The sequence below is a fragment of the Antedon mediterranea genome, chromosome 6 (assembly GCF_964355755.1).
Source record: "Antedon mediterranea chromosome 6, ecAntMedi1.1, whole genome shotgun sequence".
In the NCBI taxonomy this organism is placed as follows: domain Eukaryota; kingdom Metazoa; phylum Echinodermata; class Crinoidea; order Comatulida; family Antedonidae; genus Antedon; species Antedon mediterranea.
The window spans coordinates 18,629,030-18,655,688 of NC_092675.1; the positions used below are offsets into that span (position 1 = coordinate 18,629,030).

Consider the following 26,659-nt stretch of genomic DNA (forward strand, 5'->3'; position numbering starts at 1 on the left):
CCGAATGGTTAGCACAATTTCTCAAAGAGGTAGCACAATTTCCCGAATGGGTAGCACAATTTCTCAAAGAGGTAGCACAATTTCCCGAATGGTTAGCACAATTATTTCTCAAAAAGGTAGCACAATTTCCTGAATGTTGCATATTGCACAATTTCTCAAAGAGGAGCACAATTTTTTTAATGGATTGCACACTTTCTCAAATGTAGGTTTAGCACAATATTTCGTGATTGTATGACCACAATTGTACTGGGAAGGTTTTAAACTATATTTTAAAAAATCACAGTGTGCAGAGGTTAGAGGGGTTGGAGGCTTAGTGATTTGCTGGGGTTAGTATCAATGACCACATGAGTAATGTGAACTGGGGGTATGTTTTAACTGCATTTGAAAACCGTCATAGAGCCGGGGTTTTTGCAATAGAATTTGTACCAGGAAGTTTAACATTATAAGTTAAAAAATCCCCGAGTGCGGGTGTGTGTTGGGGAGGTGGGTGCATTTTAGGGCATCTGGATAATGAGTTATCAAATGATCGGGAATGTACTGTGAAGTTTTAAAACTACATAGGAAACCCGCCCGGGCGTGTATAATTGCTAGTCATCAATGTTGTAAAATACTAGAATGCTAAAGTGAACATAATGTATGTAGGCCTATGTGCAGTTTTCTTAGAATAACATAAACAACTAAAATGAGGCATAATCCCTCTATTATAATATCGTATAACATCAACTTGTTATTACACAATAAAAAAGATTGTTATTTATATGGGTTTCGTTTATGTTTATTAACATTCATTCAATTACATTTTTTTAAATAAAAAGATTTATTTTTTAGATTGTTTAGTATTATTAATTAATTCATATATCTGTTCCTATATACTAATATAGCGCAAACACTTTTTGGGAAGCGTATGGGTACCACCCCTACGGCTACATTATTTTATTTGAATTTCCCGCTCATATTCTCAAAAATTGTAGGCCTACCTATACCAGGGAGTTGTTATTAATAACAACTCCCTGCCTATACCTCAGCCCGAGTCTGATGTGATGGTGTACCTCTTGACATCCCTACCAAATCCCATCGCACCATCCCAGTTTATTTCAGAATCAATTTGTAGTAGGCTATGTATTTCATTGGTAAATTAATAAAATTTAAATTATTCAATTGTAATTGGTTGATCGCTTGACTACTCAATCTAAGGTTGAACTTTGTAGCTCCCCATACAATGTTGTTAAAATGTACAAAATCGAAAAGGAAACATGGAAATAAAGGCTTACTTAAATAATTATAAGGCGTGAAAAGGCTATTATATAAATATTCATTTATTTCATGAAATAAAACTATTAACTAATCATTAAAACATGCTGTAACTGAAACCTGATGCTGTCGGTGATTGGCTGTTGGCAAACAAAGTGGGCTTGGCCTCTTTTAGTACCCAGATACTTTCCTGCATGATTGATGGCCACTGTTCTGTTAATTACCCATCAACAAGACTGATCAGGGTCAAAACAATTACAGGCAATTATAGTACCCCGGGTTAGCCGGGGTACTAAAAGCTCACGTTAAATAGGGCTCGTTTTCCTAATGCCATGTGCTATTCTGAATAAGAGATATTTGTATGTCTATATTTTCTACAATTAAATTGCATTCTCGTTACAATAAATGCTATTTTTATACTAGTATCATCCATCAGTGTGAAATATACGGTTAAAAAGATTTATAAACTGAAATCGCATCTTTTTTTCTAAAATGCAATTTTCTTATTATCCCCTGAGAGCAACTACTTCACTAAGATGAGAGCGAGTGCGCATAATCTACATACAACAAAATCTATTTCTGAAAATTAACTTAAAAGGTTATCGTCTATTATTTATATAACACACGTTAACTATACAGAACATTATATTAACCTATATACGTGCCCGCATCCAGTATGCACTTGGAGACAATTAAAAGTGTATATAAATTCATTTGAAAAGATTATATTACCAATTATTTTTACAAGTATTGATAATAATATTAAACTTAGTCGGTAGACATCTTAAGACATTGGCTGGTGAAATAAGGTATTAAATACAATAATATATAAAGTAAAATCAGAGGTAGGATAAGTGAGTTGATTAATCACAAGCCACAGTTTGAATAATCCATTCGGTCATGATTGGTTAAATTGCGTTGCGTCAGAGTGGAAACCAAGCTTGATAATATTTCATTCAAAAAAGTAAAAAATTCATAAAAATAAATTACAAATACTAATATAATAAGTTTCAGCCGAATCTCGTACGTTTATTATCAATCTGAAACCTTGGCAAAATGTACAGTTTTTCTAAAATATAATATTCAAACTTTGAGACAAAATTATAATAATTTATTTATTTCCTCCAAAAACTTACAATAAATAAACAAGATAGCAAGATGAGGGCAGACAAGTTCTTATTACCTTCAATTAAAACAATACTAATAGCCTATTTGTACAATCACATTAGTAACATCTAAAAAGCTAAATCATAATGATATTATTGTGGGGTGATTTGCTTTTGGTTTACAGAACAATGAACTTGGTAATAACGCAAGCATACTTCGTATCTAGTACTTAGTAGAAGATAAATGAATAGGTTCATAGTTGCAGAATCGTGTTTGAACGATCGAAGTATAATACAGCCGTAGTCCAATAAAACGACTTTACAACCATGATAATAAAAAATGAGACTAAGCGTACTACATTTGTCGTGTCTACGACTACAAATTTGGTCGTTGTTCGACGATTTGCAATCTTGTTGAAACACGTGTATCCAAAAAAACTTTAATATTTCATTGTAGTACTTAAGCACAAGTAGGATAAGTCATATTGTTATTCTAAACAAAACATTATTTATTAAATTGCTCTAATTTTCGAAATAGATTATTGAAAATGTCACTCGATTCTCGTACAGTAGGTCTATTATGTCTAGAGACAGCAAACGTTGCATGCTTTCTGTAATCAGACCACAAACTTGTTCGTACTACACCATCATCATACAATGCCACTAAAATACGTTATGCCAACGAGAATCACCCGTGAGTGTTTAGGCTTATTGAATAATACTGCTAAAATCTGACTACTATAGCATCATGCATTAAAAAAATATATAATACGACTTGCTTATATGATAATTGTTTTCCTCAAAGACGAATCATGATCAACAAAATGTCAACAAATAAAAAAATAAACTTATAATATCCTTTTAGACCGATGCTGTTGCAACGTTGTTTATATTATTATGTTTAACATTTCTATAATAGTGGATATAAATTCTTTAACCTGTTCAAATATTACTAGCAGGTGTTTTGATCGTCATTTTATCTGTCATCTAAACAACCAATTGTTGTACTTCAGGAATATAAATGTTTTGTATTGACTGCCCTAATCGATAGTCGGAAATAGAAAATGAAAACCATCTAAGAAACGATCTGCTCTTATAATATACTTCTTCGCTGGAGAAGCTAGAATATTTGTTTTCAATCCGTATTGGACAGAGCATTTTATTGTATATAATACTCGATTGGAATTGATTGAAGACAAATTGACGGAGGTGTTTCACAAAAAGGAAATGTACATTTGAGGATTAATAGTGTACTGTAGTATATTAATCCTATAAGTATCGGAACATCGCGTCAAATTGAAGTGTTTGTTGCAGACGCGAAGTAAATTAAATTAAATAGACTTAGCTCAACGTAACACTGTGTGCAAAACTTTGTAATTACGCCCACAGTAGTGAATAAACGGAAATATAATCCAGAAAATGGAAATTAAAATTGATAAAAATATACTGTATTACAGTCTAAGAACTACTAGAGATGACATTCTTCTGCAATTTCTGTCTGCCAAATGATGCAAATGCGCAGAATCCTCTATAAACGGCAACATTACTGTCAGATAACATATGGGAAATTATGATCAAAGCTGAGCCTGTAGAAAATATTTGGCAGGTGATTTATATTTCCAGGGAAGACTCTTCCCTGGTATTTCTTATTAGAAAGTTGCCTATGATAGACAATGTCAGGTGCAGATACAGTACAAAGAATCGGGTGGGTTATGTTTATAATTCCTTAAAAAACATTTTTGTTTTCTTTCATTATAATCATTAATACCATAAACATTCTAACGCTCTGTCGACACTGTCAAATTTTATGTGACAAAAATAAAGGGTGATGTTCCCAATTATGGTAGTGATATGTCCAAATATGGTAATGATATGACATCATCATGTCCATATATGGGCACATCACATTTTTTGTCACATAGTTGTGTGTAGTGTAGTGTAGGCATAACTTTAGTAACAGCATCGTCAAGACCACTTTATCATCATCATTTAATTAATGTAACAGCAAGACAGAAAGCAAAATGTTATACATTGATTTACTCAAAGATGAAATACAAACAAACCGATATCACAATTTTATTTAGTATAATTTAAAACCAAGAAAGCGTGTTATTTAGTAATTAATTTTATGCTTCGTATGGTTGACACATTCTTCAAGATGAGTAAAATTCTAGGCAACCCCGCGAGGTTTAATACGTTATATCACAATACATAAACAGCTTAATGTTATACTATCAGTAAGCTAACATTTTTTTTCTTCAATTTAATCATTTTCATTGCAACATGTGAAAACATTTTAAGTTCATCCTCAATTTCAACATAAAAATAACAATTCAGAATATTAAAAAACCCCGATATATTTGCAGATCAGTAAGGTGTATTCGAAAGAGAATAACATTATTATTTTAAATGAAAGTATATATATATATATATATATATATAAATCCAAAGGCAAATAACTGAAAAAAAATGACAATACTGTGGGTATCAGTAGCGGGATCTCAATGGAGAAACAAAAAACAAGCGAAAATCTAAATCAAAACGATAAAGTAAAATAGCCAGAAAAGTTAGCAGAGCTTTCGGGCAACACTAGCCCTTCATCAATGCAAATAAATACATTTTTTATATATTTTTGTTTATTACAGCGAAGTATTTATCCAGCATCAAGCAAAGAAAATAAAAATGAGAGGAGCTGTTAATTGATAAAGAGGGCAACATCAATCAGGTTTGTAGTTGATTAATACATTTTTACTATTTTTTCTTAGAAAAAATATAATGTTCTCTTCCTGGCAACATAGTTTGCTGTGACTCTTTCGTGGTGAGATCCAACTTTAACAAAAAAAATGCTTTTCTTTTTTCAGATTTTCTAATGTGAGATTCTGTTTAGGGAGTAGTAGTAGAATTAATGAACAGAGGTAAGACGGTGTCTAGTTCTAACTTTACTTTAGCCTTAAAAGAAATGTCACCATAACCGACAATTTAAGTTACATTCATAATATTATAGTAATAAGGAATATCAGAATCATGTATCATAGAAAACATATTCAACGTTTATTATGGCATTTAAAAGAAAGTATTTTTTCAATACGAGAGAGTAAACATCTTCTTGAAATAAAATGCTGTCATTATTATCAATGCACAATACCTATTATGTTCATAAATAATGCTTTCTACTTATATAAATCCAAAGGAAATTTATGAAATATTAATGATAATGCGGCAAACAGCGTCTGTATTGATTGAGCTGAGAAAATAACCATAAAAAGCTTAGAATAAAAACGATATAAAAGGTAAACTGTCATAGACATAACCAACTATATTTCACATTTTAAAAATGATTTTATATATTTAAAAAGGAGAATAATGATTATAGTATGACACAATACTACAAAGTAAAGTGCGCTTAATGTCGGATTAACTTTACAGGCTGACGTACATAAGAAATGATCGAGGACGCGTCTTGTGATAAAGTACATGAGTGAAGGTTGAGTACAATATACATTATGTATAATGTTATTTTATTGTAATTAAAATCAATTCATATTTAATGTGCCTCCCAGCTTCTAACTGTAACTGCTTCGAATGTAAAACACTGTCTACACTATCAAACTAGTTTGACTAAGAAAGTGTGATGTGTCTAATATGGTAGTGATATGACGTCACATTTGTTGTCACATGAAGTTTGATAATGTAGACAGAGCTTAGACCTCTCGAATATCTCGATCGAAACTTACACACACAAAAGCCTATTCATTTTCTGATAAAAAGCGTAAGCGTCCTCTCTTCTATTTATTAATCAAAGCATAATTATAACTTGGAATAATATTATAATACTATGTGTATATTATGAATACTGGTGATTTAACATTCACATTTGTTCCGTTTTACGGAACGGAAGACGGCGCCGTGTTGTCATAAAAATAATGGAAAATCGGCAGCATCATCTTCCATTCCCTGAAACGAAACAAGTGGAATGTAGCGTAAACATGAAAGAGTAATTGATTTTACTCTATCCTGATGTAACACATTAATACGAATCTAAATGTTAATCGGACCATCGATTTCTAATAATGAAAAGGGCGTTTCCTCAGATTTGAACTACTAACATGATATTAACACAGTCAACAAATAATCGTATACTATAAATTTAAACTAGGAGGTGTTTTTAAGATGTATATTTACGGCGTATATTCACTACGTATTTACGGCGTATATTCACTACGTGGAAAATAGTTTCTTTGCTGTTTATCACGTTCGATGGTAAACGTGTCGTCTTCTATTTGCGTCAGTAACAAGAATTGATTAACTAATTAATTTCTCTACGATTTAAAGTCACGAGAGCGTACATTATAAAAAAACGCTCTACTATATATTATTTTTATCATTGTACAGTGATCGAATATTAGTACTTTTATAACAATAGTAAGACTGTGACATTTCCAAAAGTAGGACTTGTTTACACCCATACGTATGTTTTTGTTACATGCGATGTTTTTGTAGTTTGTTGTGATTCATTTTAATTTCAGTTTGACAGAAACTGATATAAGAAATAAGAATAACTTTAAATATTGACGTATTCAATTTATAGCAATTCCACAGATTTATGTCTTTAAAGATGCACTTGTTTATCATATCGGTAGAACTCATTTTAAATTAAACATTTAAATCTTGTACGGTCATATAACAACAGGAACGGGACAGTTTCATGTCAAGCTAAGGTAACAGTGTCATCCATATCACACGGGTGACACAATGCTTTTGAAAATGAGAGGAAATGTAACATCAATTATAAAAAAAGGTTGTAATCATCAGGCAAGAAACTATAGAGGTTGTTTACTATTTGCTAGTCATGATACTGTATACGACATTCGGGCCAATTAAAAGGCAAACTACTTACACCAAAAAATGTCTAAGACAGTGTAGGTATTCATTTTTAAAAATATGGATATGTCAACCCGACAAACATGATATAATAACAACAATAAACCGCTATCGAGTCATAGGACAGCAACGTGCGTCTCCTGACACACACCAGCGTTTGACAGTCATTCTATTCGGTTGATTGGTTGCCTTCAATTTCCAATGTGTTCAATAAGTAATTCACATGTGTTTTTTTTAAAATCGTGACATATGTTTTCAAGTTAAGGAAAGAGAAGAGATGCGTATCGTAAAAACAGTTTGTCTCCTCTCCTATTTATGGCACAACCAATGCTTCAACTGCGTTCATTCTAGTTAAGGATATTTGGCGTGTCATATTAATACTTGATCTGGTCAACAATCAAATGAATATATACCAACGTAAAAAAATACAATATGAGACTTATGTCCAGGTAGGCCTACTGTGTATCTATCAAAGTATCATAGGAATATTTGATAATACAACATCACATGTGTTTCACATGTATGTAGTAGTAACCTAACATTTAACGTAACCTTCATGATACAGGTACCACATGTGATATAAATGAGATGCTGTTTCACTATATTCCTTTAATATTTCGGCAATATAGTATGTGGAGATACAGCATACAGCACTGAGTTCAACCTAAAACAGTACGTTACCGAATTATGCATAATGTTTGAAAGAAGAATTAAGGACACATTTAATATCTTGTATAATTAATTTTAAATAAGCAACCAACAAACAATTACAGAATTAATTCAAAAGAATGTAATTTATAACAAACAATGCTATAATTAATTATAGTGTTAATGATATTGCTTATGATAACAGTTCAAATTATACCAAGATATTCACATTACGAATGATATAATATCCGTGGGTGGTTTAATAATATCATTTTAATTAACGTTACCAATTTATATAACCATGTATTCCATACCCGTTTCACACAATTGCTAGCATGTCTAGTACACAGCATTGTATTTTACCAGTGGTTAAGATACGTTTCACATCAAACCTCGGCCTGGTTCAGTGCCAAGAGTAATCTGAACGTAAATACAGTTGTTTTGTTTTTTTTTGTTGCTAGACACCCAAAGAAGATGGGCCAATGTTGCTGTTGCTTATACATTCCTAGGAATCACGAGTTAAGCGAAACGGATTCATTTGCCACTTTAACGTCGTCATCCACAGCAGAGAACAAGAGCCTATGGCCAGACGCAAAGAAGAATGACAGGGTGTGGTTCTGGGTTTCAAAACCCACAGAGGAAACAAAGACCCCGCCTAGTGAGTGCATTGATTAATATTAGTGTCTTGGTTCCCATTTAAACGAAACGCAAGTAATTTGACCAATCACGACCCGTGAATCATTCGAACAACTCATTGTATTAAGCCTACGTCGTCGTTGCGCCCAAAAGTGAGCACCAAATGTTAAGCCCAAATTAAATAAAGGCCAAGTTGCATTTACACAAACCGCGGAGTGGACGGGCGGTTGCCGCGCAGGATACAGATTCTGTATACGTGGGAAAAGCTGCGTGGTTTTAGTTGTGCGCATGTTTTTCACACCTCACAAAAGAAAGGATCACGTCTTTAGACAAAAATGTCATTACTAAAACCTAACTATGTGTCCAATTGACACATACAGTACATTGGTATTATTAATTATGTTAACCATATATTGAACGAAACGACTCGGATGCTTTGATGTATACCTCCCACGCGACCCATTTGAAGGATATTTTGTTCCGTATGACCGCTGCGTCGATTCAGGAATAAACTCAATAGCATTAAGTTATATATTGATATAAGATAATGTTAACAAATCATAATGGATTAATATTATCTTATTAGTTGTTAAAACAACATACGGGAAAATGAAATATAAATTTAATGTAATGATTTTTCGAATTTAATTAAAAAACAAATTTTTTTTTTTCAAAATTAAATTGAAAAAAGCATGAAGTGTATGATATTTTTATAGAATGGCAATTTTTAATTGTGTGTATTTAATTGTTATTCCTATTGAAATTCATGTGAGGCTCTCATAAGGTTTCAATCTATAACGACAATAAACTACCAATAGTATCTATCTAATTTTCTCGTTGTAGCCCATGTGGAACGTGTGGTTGCCGTCACACACAAGAACAAGCTGTTTATTTCGTTTTACGGGAAATTATATTAACGATAAAAAGTGTCACCGTGACCGAGTAGAGTCTTTTTCACTGCGCATAATGCGTACATTATTTTAGATTGCGTTGATATGACGTCGCGGAAGCACGCGTCTAGTCTGGCTTTGTGAGTGCTGCATTAAACTGTTACTATTACTACTATTAATCACATAGCATCTGACAGTGGAGATTCCGCAACATCGCACGAGGAAGCAGTGCCAGCTATTACGTACACAAATTCCCCGAGCGTCTCACCGATTCCAGAAAGGCGACGGAGTTTCACACCTCAGTTTCCATTAGGTACGTTACGTCCTGAGCTTTACGCCAGTGATGACGTCAAAGCAGATGGAAAGCGTTCAAGGTCATATTCCGGAGGAAGTAATGATGAATTTACGGAAACGTATGGATCTGTTACGTTCGCTATTAGATACAGCAAAGCATCGCATAGGTAAGTACAATAACACCTGCAAGATGTTATGTTATCAAAATTATTTGTCTAGGTTGGTTTTAATTTTCAAAAGAGTGCGTAACGCATGTCTGTTTAAAAACAGACATGCGTTACGCACTGGACCGTAGCATTGCATTTCGTGCTGTAAGGTCCCACTAGGACGCTTCGCTTTTGATTGGGCAATTAGTTTGGGTTGTGGCTTACGTCCTTGCGTTGCAATCATATCTGAATATGGCTTCACATTGTCGGCTCCAGAGTTTTTTTTAAAATGAAATTTGGTAAGATTACATAGGTACTAGTTTAGGCTCATGGTAATTATGCGTGACGACAATCAACGATAATACGTGGGTCGTCAACAATTTAAAGCTGCCAAAATTATGATGAGATTGACGATTATTTGCTGATATTGATTGTTCTTCATTTAATGGCAAAAAATAATGTGTAAGAACGTCACTTTAAATGAGAAGCAAATACGTTATGTTATAGGTCTACAGTATATCAAATAATATCATTGTATGTGTGTCTACATTTTTGTTTTGTAATATAAAAGGATGGTTGTACATCTTCAGCAAGTTTCCGATCTACCAGCAAAAGGACAAGGGGACATCGCGTATGACACTATTGTATCAGCATGTATTTTACCTGATGAAAAGTTTACTTGCGAGTCGAGCGTCGTGCATCGAACGCTAAACCCAGATTATGACGAAGAACTCGACTTTCCATTAGATATGAAGAAATCATTAGAACGACAAGCACTGCGAATGTCTGTATGTGATGCTGTTCGACGTCATAAGTATAACGTCGTTGGACACGTGATCGTTCCGTTTCCACAGTGTGATTTTAGTGGAACCCCTAAAACGTTCAAGAAAGCAATCAAGAAAAGATCAAAGGTATGAATAGGTTTATTTAGACCACGATGAGGTGGTTATGAACATTTAGACTGCACATTGTAATATCAAAATATTACAGTCATAAGATCTCACTCACTGACGCATAAAAAAGTAGGCCTACGTAGCAGTTTTGATATCTTACCTCAATGCTATCCAACTAAATACTAAATAATATTTAGTTAGATGTTTTACGTCAGTGCAAAAGTTCATATATTTTTAAAAAGCGAAATGATTAAATGATCACGATTTTTTTGACAAGCACCTAAGTCTGTAATCTAAGCTCTTAAATATCGAACAACTTGTTAAAATATATCCCATGAGAATAATGATTCAATCGCCTATTTAATGCATAATCCATTAAAACTACTGTATTTAAGTGTACTTCGTGTAGGCCTAGCTTCAATCGTGATACCGCGGTTGAACATGGATTTATTAGTAAAACACGCGCTGTTTAAAAATAAACGTTCGTATTATGTACCTATTTTAAAATGAAATACGAGGAAACTCGTTTAAAGAGCGCACACTTCCTATGAATAAAAATAGAAAACAGTAAATAAGCACATTTATTTTTTTCAATTTCATTTCAATTCACATTTATTTACTCATCGTTTATAAATACAGTTTCATAGCATAAATGATGGCAAGGATCCTGCATAGAGAAGTTTACACTTCTGTTTTCGCAGGACCCTTTTACATAAAAAACATAAAACAATAAACAATAGAACTAGTCAAATCGCTTTCCATCTGAATAGTTCAGTAACATAATGGGGTGCTGGTTAGATACAAAATACTCTTTACTCAGTCTTACATTTATTTCTCTCACACAGAATATTTATTATGACAATTGTGTGCCGTGCTTGTTAAAACGACCTCGTCTAAGCAAGTGCATAAAATATCCTCTTTAAGCCGATTTTCCACTAGGCGAATTTGTTCGCGCGAATCCAACGTTTCGAAGAGAAATAAATCGCCTACTCTCTTTCCACTACATGAGCGAATAGCTGCGACGTTCATGTTCCTCGCGTGGTTGCTGAGCATTTCGATTCGCATGAGTGCTCATGAAAGCGTCATATCTCATTTCCTGAGCTCTGATTGGTTGCGCAATATTTCGCTTCGCAAAAAATAGAAACAATTCGAACTAGTAAATTTCGCTGAAGCGAAAAATCAAAGAAACTAGAATTCGTCGAAGAAGGCAGTATGACAGACAGAAACGCGAATACGCATGTGCATAGCATGACGCTTTCGATTCGCGCGAACAAATTCGCCTAGTGGAAAATCGGCTTTAGGCTGAATCTGGTGTATGCCATTCTATAATATAGTTTATATCGTACATGTATACATTGTGTTCATTTGGAATTGTCTTTTAAAAGTAAAATGTACGTTTGAGAATATGTTAATTTGATTAATTTAACGACAATTAATGTTGTTGACAGATAACACACCACTTGGGACGACTGATGTTAACGTTGGCGTACTTACCTTCGACTGATCGCTTGTCTGTTGTTATAATTAAAGCTAATGGATTACAGGGCATGGAAAAGGAGACCAAGGAGCTACAGTCAATGGGTAAGTTAGACATGTTATTATAAATAGTTATATGCCGTCCTGTTATCTCAATATATATAAAGCAACGATATCAAGTTAAGTTCGTTCTTAACTGCATTTACGAAAACGATGGCCTGTTACAATGCATAACATTCACCGATCCACAATGGGAACGAAATGAGTCCCAACGTACGTATCTTATACCGTTATGCATTACGTCATTCTATAATGTAATCACGCATAACGAAGAGAGTGTCATCACAACATACTAACGGTATGATATTTAACGTTAAAGGCCTATAAATTTAAAGAAGGGCAGTTAGTTAATAACATATTGTTTGGTTAACGGGTCCAAATGATAAACAATACACTGGATATTTCATTGTTTCACTTTTAACTGACGAAAAGCTTAATCAAAGATAAAATGACACGGTTTGTAAAAAAAACTGCTAAATTTAACGGCCCTTTATAGGAGAGTTATACCTCCTTCATGTAGATCATGGTTTTGTTATACTATGTCGAATATAGGCCTTATGCCAGTGTTAAATCGAGTAAATAAATAATGTTTTAATGACGTCACGATCAAACTGTACCACTAATGAACTCTAATATTTATACGTCCACGTATGTGTGCTTCGTTTTTATAGCTTCTATACACAAAAGAATTGCCACTTAATGAGGGCATATTTTTTATTTCAGAAACGTATGTAAAGGTATCTTTAATGGTGGGTGAGGACAAGGTAAAATCACGTCATACTAACGTGTCGACTGGCTCGAGCCCTATATTCACAGAATCATTGACGTTTGTCGTACCAAATGAATATATTAGTGACGCTTGTCTTGTAATACAAGTTTTGCAGAAAGGACATTTTAAGAGGGATGATACAATTGGACGACTAATTCTAGGCCCGTACATGTACACAGATGGTCGCAATCTAAGTCACTGGGGTAAAATGGTCACTCATCGCGAAGCCACCAAAAAATGGCATGATTTATATTTATGAATCGTAATTTTTAAATCGTTGTAAAAGCTTTTGATACTGTGATGTGAGTACGTGCCTGTTTTTCTTGTTGCATAATGCAGTTAGTAGAGCTATCAATAATAAATCTACCCAATGTGTGGATGTATACAGAAATTGTAAGAAGCTTTTATGATTGGGACACATCCATCGTGTTGGGCTATTAGACAATCTGGTAAACACGCTTGGAAAATCCACACATTATCTTTGAAGAAATGGATAAATGAGATATGATATTTCATTTCATTTCACGATTGGAAAAGATGAATATGGTTTTTTCCCTACTCAGTGGATTTTATAATTACTTACTATTGCCTTGTGTTTTGGTTGACATATTGAAGATAATATTTCCAATTAACATGTTAATTTTTAACATTTACCGTACAATAAGACAAGAATTGCATTTTAAATGAATACATGTATGCATTCTGGTAAAGCACGGTGGTAATCAATGTTGTATTTTGTTGTTGTTATACGACTGCACGGAAGATATCGACGATTAGTTAGGCTAAAGTTGGTACATTTATTTTAATAATCCAAAGCAATTCGTGTTACTACCTATGTTTTAACAAATACAATGGTCGTTTTTAAAATCATTTTTGCTCAATAAAATCATCGACAGATTTAAGTTAGAATGCAATCGTTCTAATGTTAAGCTCAATTCATTATCAGAAATCTATGAAACGAATTGTTCACAATGTTATACCCATCTCTCTGATAACCGAAAGAGATGGGTTAATGAGCCATCCAGATATAAATCGATATAGTTGACATTTATGGAGAGATAATGACCGTAGAAATACTATAGGTGAACTACATCTTTAAAAAATACAACATTAGTCAGGGCTAATATAATAGTATAATAGTTGTCAATGTTATTATTGTTATTCCGAGGAAATTTATGCGAAGTTTGTTAATCATATTGAAAAATGTGTATAAAGACAGTATATTAATTATAAAAACTGGAGACGTTGTGTTTGTTCATTTTGACCGTTGAATGACTTAATGAACGTCATGAACTACACTTTTTTTCATTTTTTCTTCTAGCATTCTACATTCACGTACTCAGCATAATAAGCCTACAATTTAACTCGGAGTGGAGTGACAATTAAAAAGGTCATATAATATATTATTATATGTATGATGAGCACATATAATTTATGTTATTTCTTATGACCATTTACACAAAACACGGAGCGGACGGTTTCAGGATAGATGCAGATTCTATGGGACAAAACTACGCGGTTTTCCGCTTACCGTTACCTCTCGTCTGTGTAAACTGGTCAACACCATCGATTCTATAAACGGAACGACGGGGATGGGGTACAAACAAATATTACTACTTCACGTTGTAGACCATTACACTGAATACCATAAATCTTCTAATTGTAACCCTGGGTTATTATTCTTTGATTGTTTTTTAGGGTGGGTTACTATTAGAAGGGGGATTACTATTAGAATAGTGGGTTACCGTACTAGTATTACTATTAGTAATCTTAAATTAGGCACCTGGAAATAGTAACTCACCCGACTTTTTCCGGTCAGCAACTCATAACAAAATAATAAAACAGTAGGGATAAACACATTTGTTTGAACTCTAACTTTATTTTATAAACTCAAAGACACTCAATCCTCCCTACTCCCGAGATCAACATCAGCATTACCTCCTTATTTTCAAAATACGTCTGCATCATAAACGACCATTCTTCATAATGTCATTTTGTCAATAGTTTTTGTGACTCTTATAGTACCCCCATGGGTTACTATTAGAGTAGTGGGTTATTATTATAGATTGACTTATAAGGTGGGTTACTATTAGAGTGCTGGTTATTATTAGAATATTTACCGTATCAGGTTTCTGTGGGAAGACACGATACTTAATGTTTTTTTACTGTCGTTCATGATACTCTGCAGTATCGAGTGCGATCAATAATAATGGAATATAGTACAGTAGTAAGTAAACAGTCCAAGTAAACAGTACAACCAACGTCCAGACATTTTCAACGTTACTTTAGTGTACCACAAACTTGACTTTATTTGCCGCTGCAAGCATTGAAACAAAAAGAAAACGGACGTCAGTTCTGATCAGTTAAATTCCAAGAACACATTATTTTGTCAATTAAAATTCTTTCTTTTGAATAAAAAACAAGTATTTTATTATAATATACAAGTATACCATCCATGACTGCAATTAATGTGTTGTTATCAGTGCACGTACGGGAGAATTATTATATGAGTTTGTAAAAGTACTCAGGTTAATGCAAATTGACAGCATTTTTTAATTACAACTATAATTACTAAAATAAATCGTCAAAGTGTAATACGCGAATTCGTTTAGTTGCTGATACTGGATCAATTTTCATAATTGCTCATTATGAACTCTCCGTATTTACACTATCGATATACCGGTACGTAATTAACTATTCGTACTGTCAACATATCGGTTTGTAGGCCTACTATTATACACTTATTTATCCTATCGACATACCGACCAGTGCGTATACTATGTTGGTTATTATACAAAATAAAGAAGGTTTAAGAGTTGAATGGAAAACATATTAAACCGTTCTATTTAACGAGGCAACGCTGAAGCAGCGTCTTAACGAAAGGCAAGTTATTTAAAAGCTTTAAGAAAATAGCCCTTAACTTTTGTAAAATGACTTGGTATAGGCCTAGGCCTAAAGCTCTGTCTACATCCAACTTTATGTGACAAAAAATGTGATGTGGATATATATGAACATGATGATGTCTTATCACTACCATATTTAAGCATATCACTACCATTTTGAAAAAAGTGATATAAAGTGATGAATATGAGGGTACGATATTAGGGGGGAAAGATGCGGTATGTCATTAAGGCTTGCGGCTGATTGTTACTATTATTGTAATTATTCGTATTACAAAGTGGTTAATGAAAATATTACAATAATAACCTTACTGCTTTGGGGCTTTGAGTCAATTGGATATCAAGGTTCCGATCAAAATAGATCACGTAGTGCGGCTAATGACACTAAGCCTCTTCATTGAAAAAACGTATTTTCATGATATCCCACATAAAAAACAAGTGGACAACGGACGTGTTTTATTCTTATAATCAACAGGTATAAGGCACACCAATTACGGGTTGACAATTAAATAATTATACATTAGACCTATTGAACAAACAGGCGCTTTTACTTGATGTTCCCCTTTCAAGCTAGGAACATGCAGAAGTAAATGGTCAATAGGACTACGAACTAGTAGTCGATTCTCGTTTTCTATTTCCGAAGCATATGAATATTTGGTAATACAAGAACATTTAACAACCCTTAACCTAACCTTACATGATACAGGCACAACTATTACCAAATATTCCTGATACTTTGAAAATATATATACAGTAGTATGTGGAGAAACAGCACTGGGATGAGATGCAACTAGCCCAGTTCGAGTCATGATTTTTTTTCTCATTTGTGGAACAACGAACATCTGTGAAAACTTGCATGTCTCGATCATGTCAAATACTATACGTTGCACGAAATGTACAATTTAATGTAATGTGTGCAACGGTTCATCATTTTCTCAGAAACAGCAATGAAACTGTTAAGTCTCACTGCTGATTCTGATTACAATCTCTCTAACATTAACGAACGACAGTATCACTAATAAACATTCCAGAGGCAAATTGTTTGGACGACGTTAATGTATTATCTTTGTCAATATTTTCGTCTAAAACACACCAACGCAACTGTTGCAGAATGTAGAAATTAATCACGCCAACGTACACATTAAAGGTGTATTGTCCCCCCAAAACATAAACAATTCAGATTTGAATAGCCGATTCACGTTCAAAGTAATGATTTCACTTACAAAAGAGAAAATAAACAGTTAAATTCACAGGCATATGAAAAAAATAATATATGTAACATTTTGTTTTTTTAGGGGAGTGGGGGGGGGGGGGCAATATATCAAAACGAAATGGTGCGAGGGAGTCATCTCAATTAGAAATGTTGATTTACAACTAAAAATAAACAGTATATTACTGGAGGAAATATTTACGTATTCTGGGTCTAGTAATATTTGTCACTTTTTCAACACCAAGCGTCAATTCAATTATCAAATATTGGGTGATGCCATCGTATTTTTTTATCAAAAAAAAATAAAAAAATACACACTGAATAATTCATTTCAGAATACATTTATTCTCTCCGCTGAAAGTTGATCTCAGTCCTCCATATAATTTATTCCATGTAATAACGTTGAAAAAAAATATAATAATTATAAATACGTTACTTGTTACATAGGAAATGTTTTGTCAATGCACCACAACATCTGAAGAAGCACTGTATATTTAATAATGTGGATAATTGGTGGATGTGATTCCTGATTATCACAAATACAATGGAAATATTTTTTATTTATTTTGATGTCTGCTGTATCGTTGCCTTTTGTTCCGTGACTTGCAACCTACTTCATTATTAAAAGTAAAAAACATAGGACAAGATGAAACAGACAAGCTTCACCTAATGATTATATAATAATCAAATACAATTTAAGGTATAAAGACAATTTTCTTACAATAACATCCCCTCAAAACAACAAGGTGGTTCTTGCAATAATGTAAAATTATCAAAACTAGTAATTTAATATACTTTATTCATTTACTGTTACTAATATTATTATTCTGTTTAAATCATTTATTTCTTATAACTGTAGAATCCTTCTCCGGTCTTAACACCTAGTTTTCCCTCGGACACAAGTTTGTCTACTGAGGGGCTGGGATTGAATAAAGCGTTGTCTGGATATTTCTCGTGCCATCCTAGATAAAGGTAAACAAAATAAAAATAAAAGAAGCAGTACACTATGTTATGGTAGCATTGCAGAGGTAGCCTTTAGGTAGTATTTATTGGTGAAGCTAATGAGTAATGTGGTTCTCTACCGTCCTATAAGGAAACCATGCTTCTCTTGACAGGGTAACTAATCTTTGTTGGAGAAGCTTACAATCTGCTACTAGAATACTTTGACTCCACTACTAGGAGGCCTGGCTTCCTTATAGGGAAGCTTATTTTGCCTATTCAAGGAGAGAAAGAAGGCTGGTCCCTTTGACAGAAAAGCAGCATCTTGTGAAGAATTTTAAGTGGAGGTAGGTGGAATCTTCATTGAAGACATTGTACTCTTTAGTTTTCAACGGTAAGTTAAATAGTTAAGAGTCAAGAGCATGTTACTTTAATGACATCCAAAATGATCATCAACATTAATATCATTTATCAATAATTTTTCTTTGCTAAATTCATTGCACAACCCTTAAAAGTACAGTATTATGGTTAAACTGTTTACTTACCATCCATAATAAATTTAGTGACATCAAGGCCAACGTAATCAATTAGTTCAAATGGACCCATTGGATGTCCAGCTCCTAACTTCATTCCAACATCGATGTCTCGTGCACTGGCATCGCCTAAATGTTGAAGTAAAAATATCAACGAAAACTTGATTACTGTTGGTTTGTTGGAATAGATGAAGGAAAAATAGATGATATAACATAACAGTAGGCTTTAAAACCATTAATGGGAATTTCAAAATAAATATTTCAAATGATAAGTGTACTCAGACACAGAAAGATATTAAAATAAAGATTTTTGTTTCAGGACTGAATGTGCGAAGAAGACGTTTTATCAAGTGTACAGTTTTATTACTCTATATAGATTTATGAACAAGTGTACAAAAAGTTAAAAATTAAAATATATTATCAAATGAATGTCACATAATGTTATAACAGACAGTTTTACAATTTCCTTCCAGGTACGGTTGAAACCATGCGTAACAACCATCGAATTCTAGCAGTCATAAACTAGGGGAAAAAAGGGGGGTTGTACTTACCTCTGTCGAATAACCTAACAGCTTCCATAAGGTAAGGCACAAGTAGTCGATTAACAATAAATCCAGGTGTATCCTGCAATTAACAATAATAGTTTAGTATATCAAAGAATAACTAGTCACTATAAAAAAGAGGATATAAATATTACATGCGGTACAAGAATGAGTAAACATGTTTTACCAATTGAATCTTCCTTCTTGACAGGAAGGCCAAAATGTCCAGACAAAAATAAAAGTATTTGCCCCAAAATTATTTCTTTTTATACGGAAGACAGAATTTATGATCAAACAAAAGGTGCTACAGAACAAAAACACACCAAACTACAGAGGGCACTACTACATTACAGAAACAAATTCTTGGACATATAAATAGCAGCATTTTCCAGTGATGGCAAAGGCGGAAAATACATTTGGCAACCCATTTTTTTTTACTTGTTGGAAGGTCTGTAATGGTAAATTAGCACAGAAAGAAAAAAAAGAGGGAATCAAGATTTGAATTTGAATAAAATATGTGACCCGATCTCGCAAAACCCTCTCTTTGTCGGCAATTCAAAATTCACGTAATCAGTCAGAATAAGTCCAAATCGACTACCCTGGCAGATTTCATGTTTTTGCATTTTCGAAATGTTTCACTATTTAAGAATACGTCTACCTGATTTAAACTCCCAAAATTTAATTAAAATTATGAAAAAAGAGAGTTTTAAAAACATGTATTTTCCTCAAGCCTAACAATTTATTCACGATCTACGCTAAAATTTTGCGTTGAAAGTTGCCGAGTTTGACGACATTTTGATCGCCAGTTCGCTGCACAATGTTGAAAGGTCACACATCAAAATAAAGCTCATCCATTTGACATTCCAAATATGGAAGTATTAGGGCGGAGTTTAAAGAAGGAACCAATGAAAACTTTGATTTACTATGACATAATTTCAGAAAATTCGGTTCTTCGAAGTTTCTGGAACAGCGAACTGTGTGTGTTGCTATGGCGCATCATCGCAATAACAAACGTTATTGGTCAACGCGCTAGATGTTATACGCTCTACGCGCGGAAATAAAAAGTTGTTTACATTTTTGTGAGGTTATTTTCATTTTACACACAGCATGTCCTAAATTGGAATAAAAACGATTTTAATATTCAAAGTAAAGTGTTCGGCGTGTTCTGCAATAGCTGTAGCCTGTATTTGTTTATACCATAGTAAAATAGACAATTCACGACAAAAGTAGGGTTTTGCCAGATCGGGTCACATATGGTGGTGTCATCAACGTAAAGGTAGAACGTTAAATCTTTAGATGAGTTTGGTAAATCATTTACGTAAAGAAGAAATAAAGAGGACCGAGGAGGGAACCCTGGGGGACACCGCAAGTAAGAGGGAACCCTGGGGGACACCGCAAGTAAGATGTTTAAAATTTGAAAGTGAAGAATTAATCTTTGTACATTGTTGTCGGTTGCTAAGGTAGTCTTTAAATAGGTTAAGAGAAGATCGACGGATACCGTAATTAAATAATTTGGAAATAAGAATACTGTGATTGATAGTATCGAATGTCTTAGAAAGGTAAATGAAAATTCCAGTAAAAAAACTTTGCTTTCAATTGAATCAGAAATATTATTTATAAGGTCAATTAAGGCGAAACATGTAGAATATTGTTTTCTAAAACCAAATTGCTTATTATAAAGGATATTATGTTTTTTGATAAAATTATATGTACGATCATAAATAATTTTTTCAAGGATTTTGAAAAATAAAGGTAGTAGAATTGATATGGAATGATAGTTATTAGGGTCACTTTTGTCACCTTTCTTGAAAATAGGAGTTACTTTAGCAATCTTCATGCCGTTCGGGAATACGCCACAAGAGGGACAAAGTTTAAAATGTGCGAAAGAGGGAAAAGAATTGGGTATATAGATTGCTTCACGACTTTGTTATTGATGTCATCAATGCCAGGGGCCTTATTATTCTTAAAGGAGTTAAAAATTTTTAGAATTTCTTCTTTAACTACTGGGAAAAAACAAATTAATTAATGGGGGATCGAGATATTAGAACCAGAATTAGTGATTTTATGAGCTAATTTAGGTCCGATACTAGTGAAGTGGTCATTAAAAAGATTTGCAGTTTTTGAGGGATCTTTAGTTAACTTACCCTCAAAGTTCATTTCAATATTATCGAAGTTATTAGTTTTTACGCAGTTTGAGGAGAGAATTGATGACACGCCAAGTACAGTACCTTTGATGTTGTTTTTTAGTTCGCTAAATTTATTAGTATAATAATCTTTCTTTACAGTTTTCAAAATTAAATTAAATTTATTACGATAACTTTCAATTTAGTTATATTAACATGATTAGGATGTCAGAGGCTTTTAGAATACAGTTTGTGCTTAATTAATTGATTTCAATAAACCATCAGTGATCAAAGGCTTAAGTTTGATTTTCTTTTTAGATTGATTAATAAGAGGGAAATGCTTGTTGTACAGAAAAGAGTATTTGCTTAAGAATAAATCACATGCTACGTTGGGGTCCCGGGCATTGATGACATCGTCCCAGGAACAATTTAATAGGTCAGTGCGAAATTTATTAATATTATTAACGTTAATTTGCCTAAACGTGCGTTTTATATTATTATTAATGTTAGTATTAGTTTTAGCTTTACTTGAGATGTTAAAAACTGGGAGATGTAATAATATTGTCTAAAAGCGTAGAGAGGAGAGTAATCCGTGTAGGTCTATGAATAAGACTGATATAGGAAAATTATTAAAAAGGCAATTAACAAAATCTTTTATATTATTATCATACTCAAATTTAAGTACATCAACATTAAAATCACCTAAAATATAGATACGCTTATTTTCTTTGGAAAGTCTTTTAATTAATAAATCAAGTTGCTCGTTAAAATATGGAATGTTAATTATATGAGGCCTATATATAGTACCAACAATTATATTCTTATCATTGGTTTTTATTTCGGTAAAATGGGATTCACAGAAGTATGGACTGGATGACAAATCGGCTCTTGTTTTAAAAGAAAGACCGTCTCTGACATACATAAGAACGCCACCACACTTGTACGTACGTAGTTTAAAAGTAATAGAGTTAGGAATATTAATAAGAGGGTTTTCATGTTTCATCCATGTTTCAGATACAGAAATTACATCAAAATTAAAATTTATGGAATCTAAACAGGATGTGAGGTTATCAACATTTTTTTTTATGCTTCTAGCATTAAAATGAATACAAGAAAATGTTCTCTCAAAATAATATAAAGGTGTAGATGTTAAATATTTGTATACATACTTTGCATGACACTGTAGTTTTGCCTACAGCTTGTCCAAAAGCAACCAGACTATTAAATGTTTCATCACTAGTTTCATCAATTCTTACTACCTGAAGGGAAAAAAGGCCAGACGTCCTTGAATCGTGAATAAACAATATTATATGTCATCTACAATAATCATGAAATGTTAGCTTCAACATGTACTCAATATTTACCTTATTTTTTTTAATTTCATGCGCATCCAACAGCGAGTAACTCGCCAATTACAGAATGGATAATATATATATATTTAAAAAAAGATATTATATATTTCAAAATGTATCATGCTTATAAACCAAGTCTCATTTGAGGTTTAGGGAGTGGAGTTAAAAGAGCCGTGTGTTACTTCTCTGCACTAGGACAGGATTGAACCCTGGACCTTGGGATTGGAAGGCAAGCCTGTTAACCACCAAGCTACAGTGTTATGCTTACCATGTTTTTTCTCTTGCTTATTTCGGTTTGTTATTTTATATAGTTTTTATTATTTTATAACTCAAACCTATTAATAAGTTGTTAGTACATTATTTATCAAATAGTGTGTTAAAGGCCAGGTGCGGGCAAAAAATTTATATTGATCATACATTCCAATAATTATCGATCTATAGTTTCCCCTATGTTTCATAATTTTTGGGATTTTATTTGTGTTACACAAGCTTGTTGAAAATAAGCACTTTCATATCAGTTGGGGGGATAGTTCAAATTACACAGTAAAATCTCTATTCTTTTGTACACAAATTTTGTAAATAGAGAGGCATTTTAAAAAGCTATGAAAAATAAATGGTGTGGTAAAAAATATTATCAGATGGCTAAATATACAGTAGGTAATATAACTAGAATATTACATTTCTGATATTTTTATTCAACTTCAGATTTTTATTTTCATGCTATAGCAAAAATTCTCCACCGTATATCCACCATCTTTTTTCACCGTCTAAGGAGTCACCAGACATGTTATTACATTAGGTTAACTACCTAACTACTGAAAAAAAGTCTTTCTGGTTTTTATGGAAGAATTTTGCCAAATTTTGTATTTGACCATATTAAGGGAAATTCATGTTTTTTCGTCTCGATTTCTGTTACAAATATTTGATTTATGTACAATTAACCAAATATTATATTTAAAATTCATGCCTGTACCTGAGCTTTAAAACAATTGAGCTGCACTCACTCACTAAACACACACAACAGGTAACAATATTAGATAAAAACCATATTTACAATCACATGTGTCCATATTTTGGTAGTACTGTACTTAAATTGTGTTTACCTCTACTAACTTCATCACTGGCACAGGATTAAAGAAGTGTAGCCCTCCGAATTTGCTCTTACGTTGAGAAGTTTGTGCTATTTCCGAAATTGGTAAAGACGATGTGTTACTAGCAAAAATTGCATTTCTGAAAAACAAAATAATGAACACATATGAGAATCATAAGAGAAGTTGGTCAATTAGATAGATGATAAAAGACATTTTAAATGTTGATATAATTAGTTATAATAGATATAATATTTCCCAATTAAATGTACTGAAATGGATAAAATTTACACAAATACTGATGTTAAATAAAACTAGTTTCAGATTTAGAGTTGGGGAAGGAGGTGGTGTGATAGGGTGCGATTATTAGTCACTATGTAACGACTAATTCAGAGGACAATTACCTGTGAAATAAACAAGGGGAAATTAATTTTTTTAACACAATTTACGGGACCCCACTATTCAGGGGAAACTTTGTTAGCAATAGGGTTTTTACTTAGGCCGTGTTTCCACAGCCAAAAATGAATCGATAAAAAATAACTGATAATTAACCGATAAACTCCCAGTGGAAACAGGGTTTAACCGATTCCACTCAAGAAAAATTAACCGATAATTACCTCATTCAAATCAGATAATTAACGGATATAAATGCGATTATTTTTAACCTTTTACCCGGAGGCCAAATTGTTGCGATGTGATTGTGCATCTGGTTGTTTGATAATGACTGATCATGCGCACTTTATTGGTTAAAAAATTAACAGATAATTTGGTTTTGGCTGCGGAAACACGGTCTTAGCACATTCAAATAAACCACAAGGATGTGTACAGTACTGTGGTGCCACTTTATCAAGTTTTTCAAAGAGGTCTTGCTTGATTTTGATGTTTTCAACGATGGCTTCGATCACTAAGTCTGCTTCTTTCACTGCTGCCTCAGGATCTGTTTCTGTTGATATCTGACCCATTGTGGTCTTCATGAAACTTTCACCTCCCTGTATCATATAAATAAATCAGAGGTAATTGATGTGTTAATATTCAAAATAGTAAATGACATAAAACCAACTCATTAACAATACAGTGTATGATGTTTTGCAGTAATTTTGTGTTTAAACAATGCTAAACTGTTTATTCCAAAAGCTTGCATGCAATTTTGTATTACAGTATTAGTCCTGTTTAACAAGAATAATATTCTGTACTAGATGCATTCATTTTTACAATTGTTTTTATTTTGAAAGTATTGAAGGAGCACTATATAAACAATCATCTCAAAATAACAGGATCATAAACAAGCTAGATACCATAACATTCCAAAAATCTGCAAAAAAAGAACTGCTAGTAATTACAGTACTCTAATGATCTAAAAATACACTGAAGTCTGGAGTTTAAAAAAAATGCAGGTAGTAAGCCTACTTAGCGTAAATTAGTATTAACAACATAATGATTCTGCCTTTGTGATGTTCAGTACGCCTGGTTATTCTTCTGCTGCTGGTGTTGACTATTAATGAAGTTCATAGTAATTATTTCCCTTATCCTAAAAGAATTTTAGTTCTAGGCTTCAGGCCAAAAATGTAAAGAGTTACCACAATTATGGCAGATATAAAGATTTACTTTTTCTTTTATAGCACATGGGCTAACATGGTTGAGGTTTTGAGATAATGGTACTGTAGTCGGTTATAACATTGAATAAGATTGTTTTCTTCAGGTTGCTTCTTCAAGTGTTTTAGGCACTTTTGAAGACTAAAATTAATTTAACTTACTTTTTTATTTACTGTAAGCGGGAGTTAAGTAGGCCTACTTTTAGGATTCATATGGTACTATTTGTGTACACCATAAAACCTCAAAAGAAGCCCATGAGCTTCTTATTTTTGTAGTATTATTTGGGTGGGCGTCTTTTCAAGATGGGCTTCTTTTCGTACTTACTTTACACACTGAAAAGGAAGCTTTTTTCTAATGAATGCTGTACATTTTATGAATTACTACTAAAAATATAATGTATTTAGACATCCCTGCCAATCTCAACTCAACGTTGGCATATTTGCCAAGGAAGCAGACAAGAGAAAAGAGGTGCAATAAAAATACTATCTAGAAAACACTAAATAAATGTCTATTTCTTTGACATTTAAATACAGTACATTCAAAAAGAAAAGAAGACCATTAGCATTACTATCTTGAAAAGAAACCCAGTGGGCTTGTCTTCAAATGGCCTGCCTTTGTTTTACAAAATAGAATGAAGATACACATGGATGGTATTTGGAAACAAATCAACAAATAACTTACAGCAGGATCATCTGCATATTTCTTTTTTGCAACTCTTGCTAAACTTTTCTGAATTCCAGCAACAGATTTCCCCAAAATCTCATCAGACTGGTCAACAACTACAACATGATGGCCGGTCTGTGCAGCTACCTGGAAAGGACAGTATGTTATTTGTTAGAAACTTATCAATTTAAAATCATTACAATCCTCCATCTTTTAATAAAAATAGGCCTAGCTACTAAGCTGTAGGCCTAATAACACTGTAATAATAAACAAATAATGCAAAAATAAAGGCTTATTTATCTAGGCATAGTCTATTATTACGCGGCTAGGCCCTAGCCTAGGTCTACATACTACTAGTACTACCCTGCCCGGCTTTGTCCCGCAGCTGTGAAAAGTAGTAACGCTAGGCCCCTCTAGGCCTAGGCCTAGCTAGGCTAGGGCCAGGCCTAGGCTATACTAGAATAGGCCTAGCCCAGTCCTAACCTAGTTACATCAAAAATATTTTTACCTGAGCAATTCCAGCACCCATTTGACCCCCGCCAATGATAGTTACATTTTTAATAGCCGCCATTCGAGCTACTGAGGTCGATAGGCCTCTAGTACAATTTTTTGTAAGGTTTATAAATGACATTTTCAGAATGAAAAAAGACACATGCAACGCGATGA

At 33.2% G+C, this 26,659-nt stretch overlaps 2 protein-coding genes across 4 annotated transcripts in view; one reads left to right on the forward strand and one right to left on the reverse strand.

Annotated features, from left to right (window-relative positions):
* Window positions 1-14,227, forward strand: part of LOC140051261 (synaptotagmin-15-like) — a 32,515-nt gene extending 18,288 nt beyond the window's left edge. For 2 of the 3 annotated variants that reach the window (XM_072096411.1, XM_072096412.1), the window contains exons 2-8: window positions 5,003-5,082; window positions 5,219-5,272; window positions 8,348-8,544; window positions 9,600-9,873; window positions 10,424-10,763; window positions 12,194-12,326; window positions 13,005-14,227. In XM_072096411.1, coding sequence (XP_071952512.1) covers window positions 8,361-8,544; window positions 9,600-9,873; window positions 10,424-10,763; window positions 12,194-12,326; window positions 13,005-13,309 — 1,236 coding nt within the window. In that variant the 5' untranslated portion in view covers window positions 5,003-5,082; window positions 5,219-5,272; window positions 8,348-8,360 and the 3' untranslated portion in view covers window positions 13,310-14,227. Of the gene's footprint in view, window positions 1-5,002; window positions 5,083-5,218; window positions 5,273-5,823; window positions 5,842-8,347; window positions 8,545-9,599; window positions 9,874-10,423; window positions 10,764-12,193; window positions 12,327-13,004 lie in introns of those variants that run through there. The other variant, XM_072096413.1, reaches the window with a different exon arrangement.
* A 3,258-nt stretch (window positions 14,228-17,485) lies between these two features.
* On the reverse strand, window positions 17,486-26,659 carry LOC140051106 (hydroxyacyl-coenzyme A dehydrogenase, mitochondrial-like). The gene is made up of 8 exons (XM_072096215.1): window positions 26,502-26,659; window positions 26,012-26,140; window positions 24,569-24,726; window positions 23,753-23,879; window positions 22,467-22,556; window positions 19,184-19,256; window positions 18,645-18,761; window positions 17,486-18,122 (listed from the first exon to the last, which is right to left on the reverse strand). Exons 1-8 carry the CDS (start codon window positions 26,622-26,624, stop codon window positions 18,001-18,003), a joined length of 939 nt encoding a protein of 312 aa, XP_071952316.1. The 5' UTR covers window positions 26,625-26,659; the 3' UTR covers window positions 17,486-18,000.

Excerpts from the sequence above, each read along its gene's own strand:
- LOC140051106 (XM_072096215.1), bottom strand. The coding sequence starts at position 26,624 with ATGTCATTTATAAACCTTACAAAAAATTGTACTAGAGGCCTATCGACC. Across the intron at positions 23,880-24,568 it reads CTTGATAAAGTGGCACCACA|AAATGCAATTTTTGCTAGTA; the intron begins GTACTGTACACA and ends TTTGTTTTTCAG. Across the intron at positions 22,557-23,752 it reads CAGTGATGAAGTTAGTAGAG|GTAGTAAGAATTGATGAAAC; the intron begins GTAAACACAATT and ends TTTTCCCTTCAG.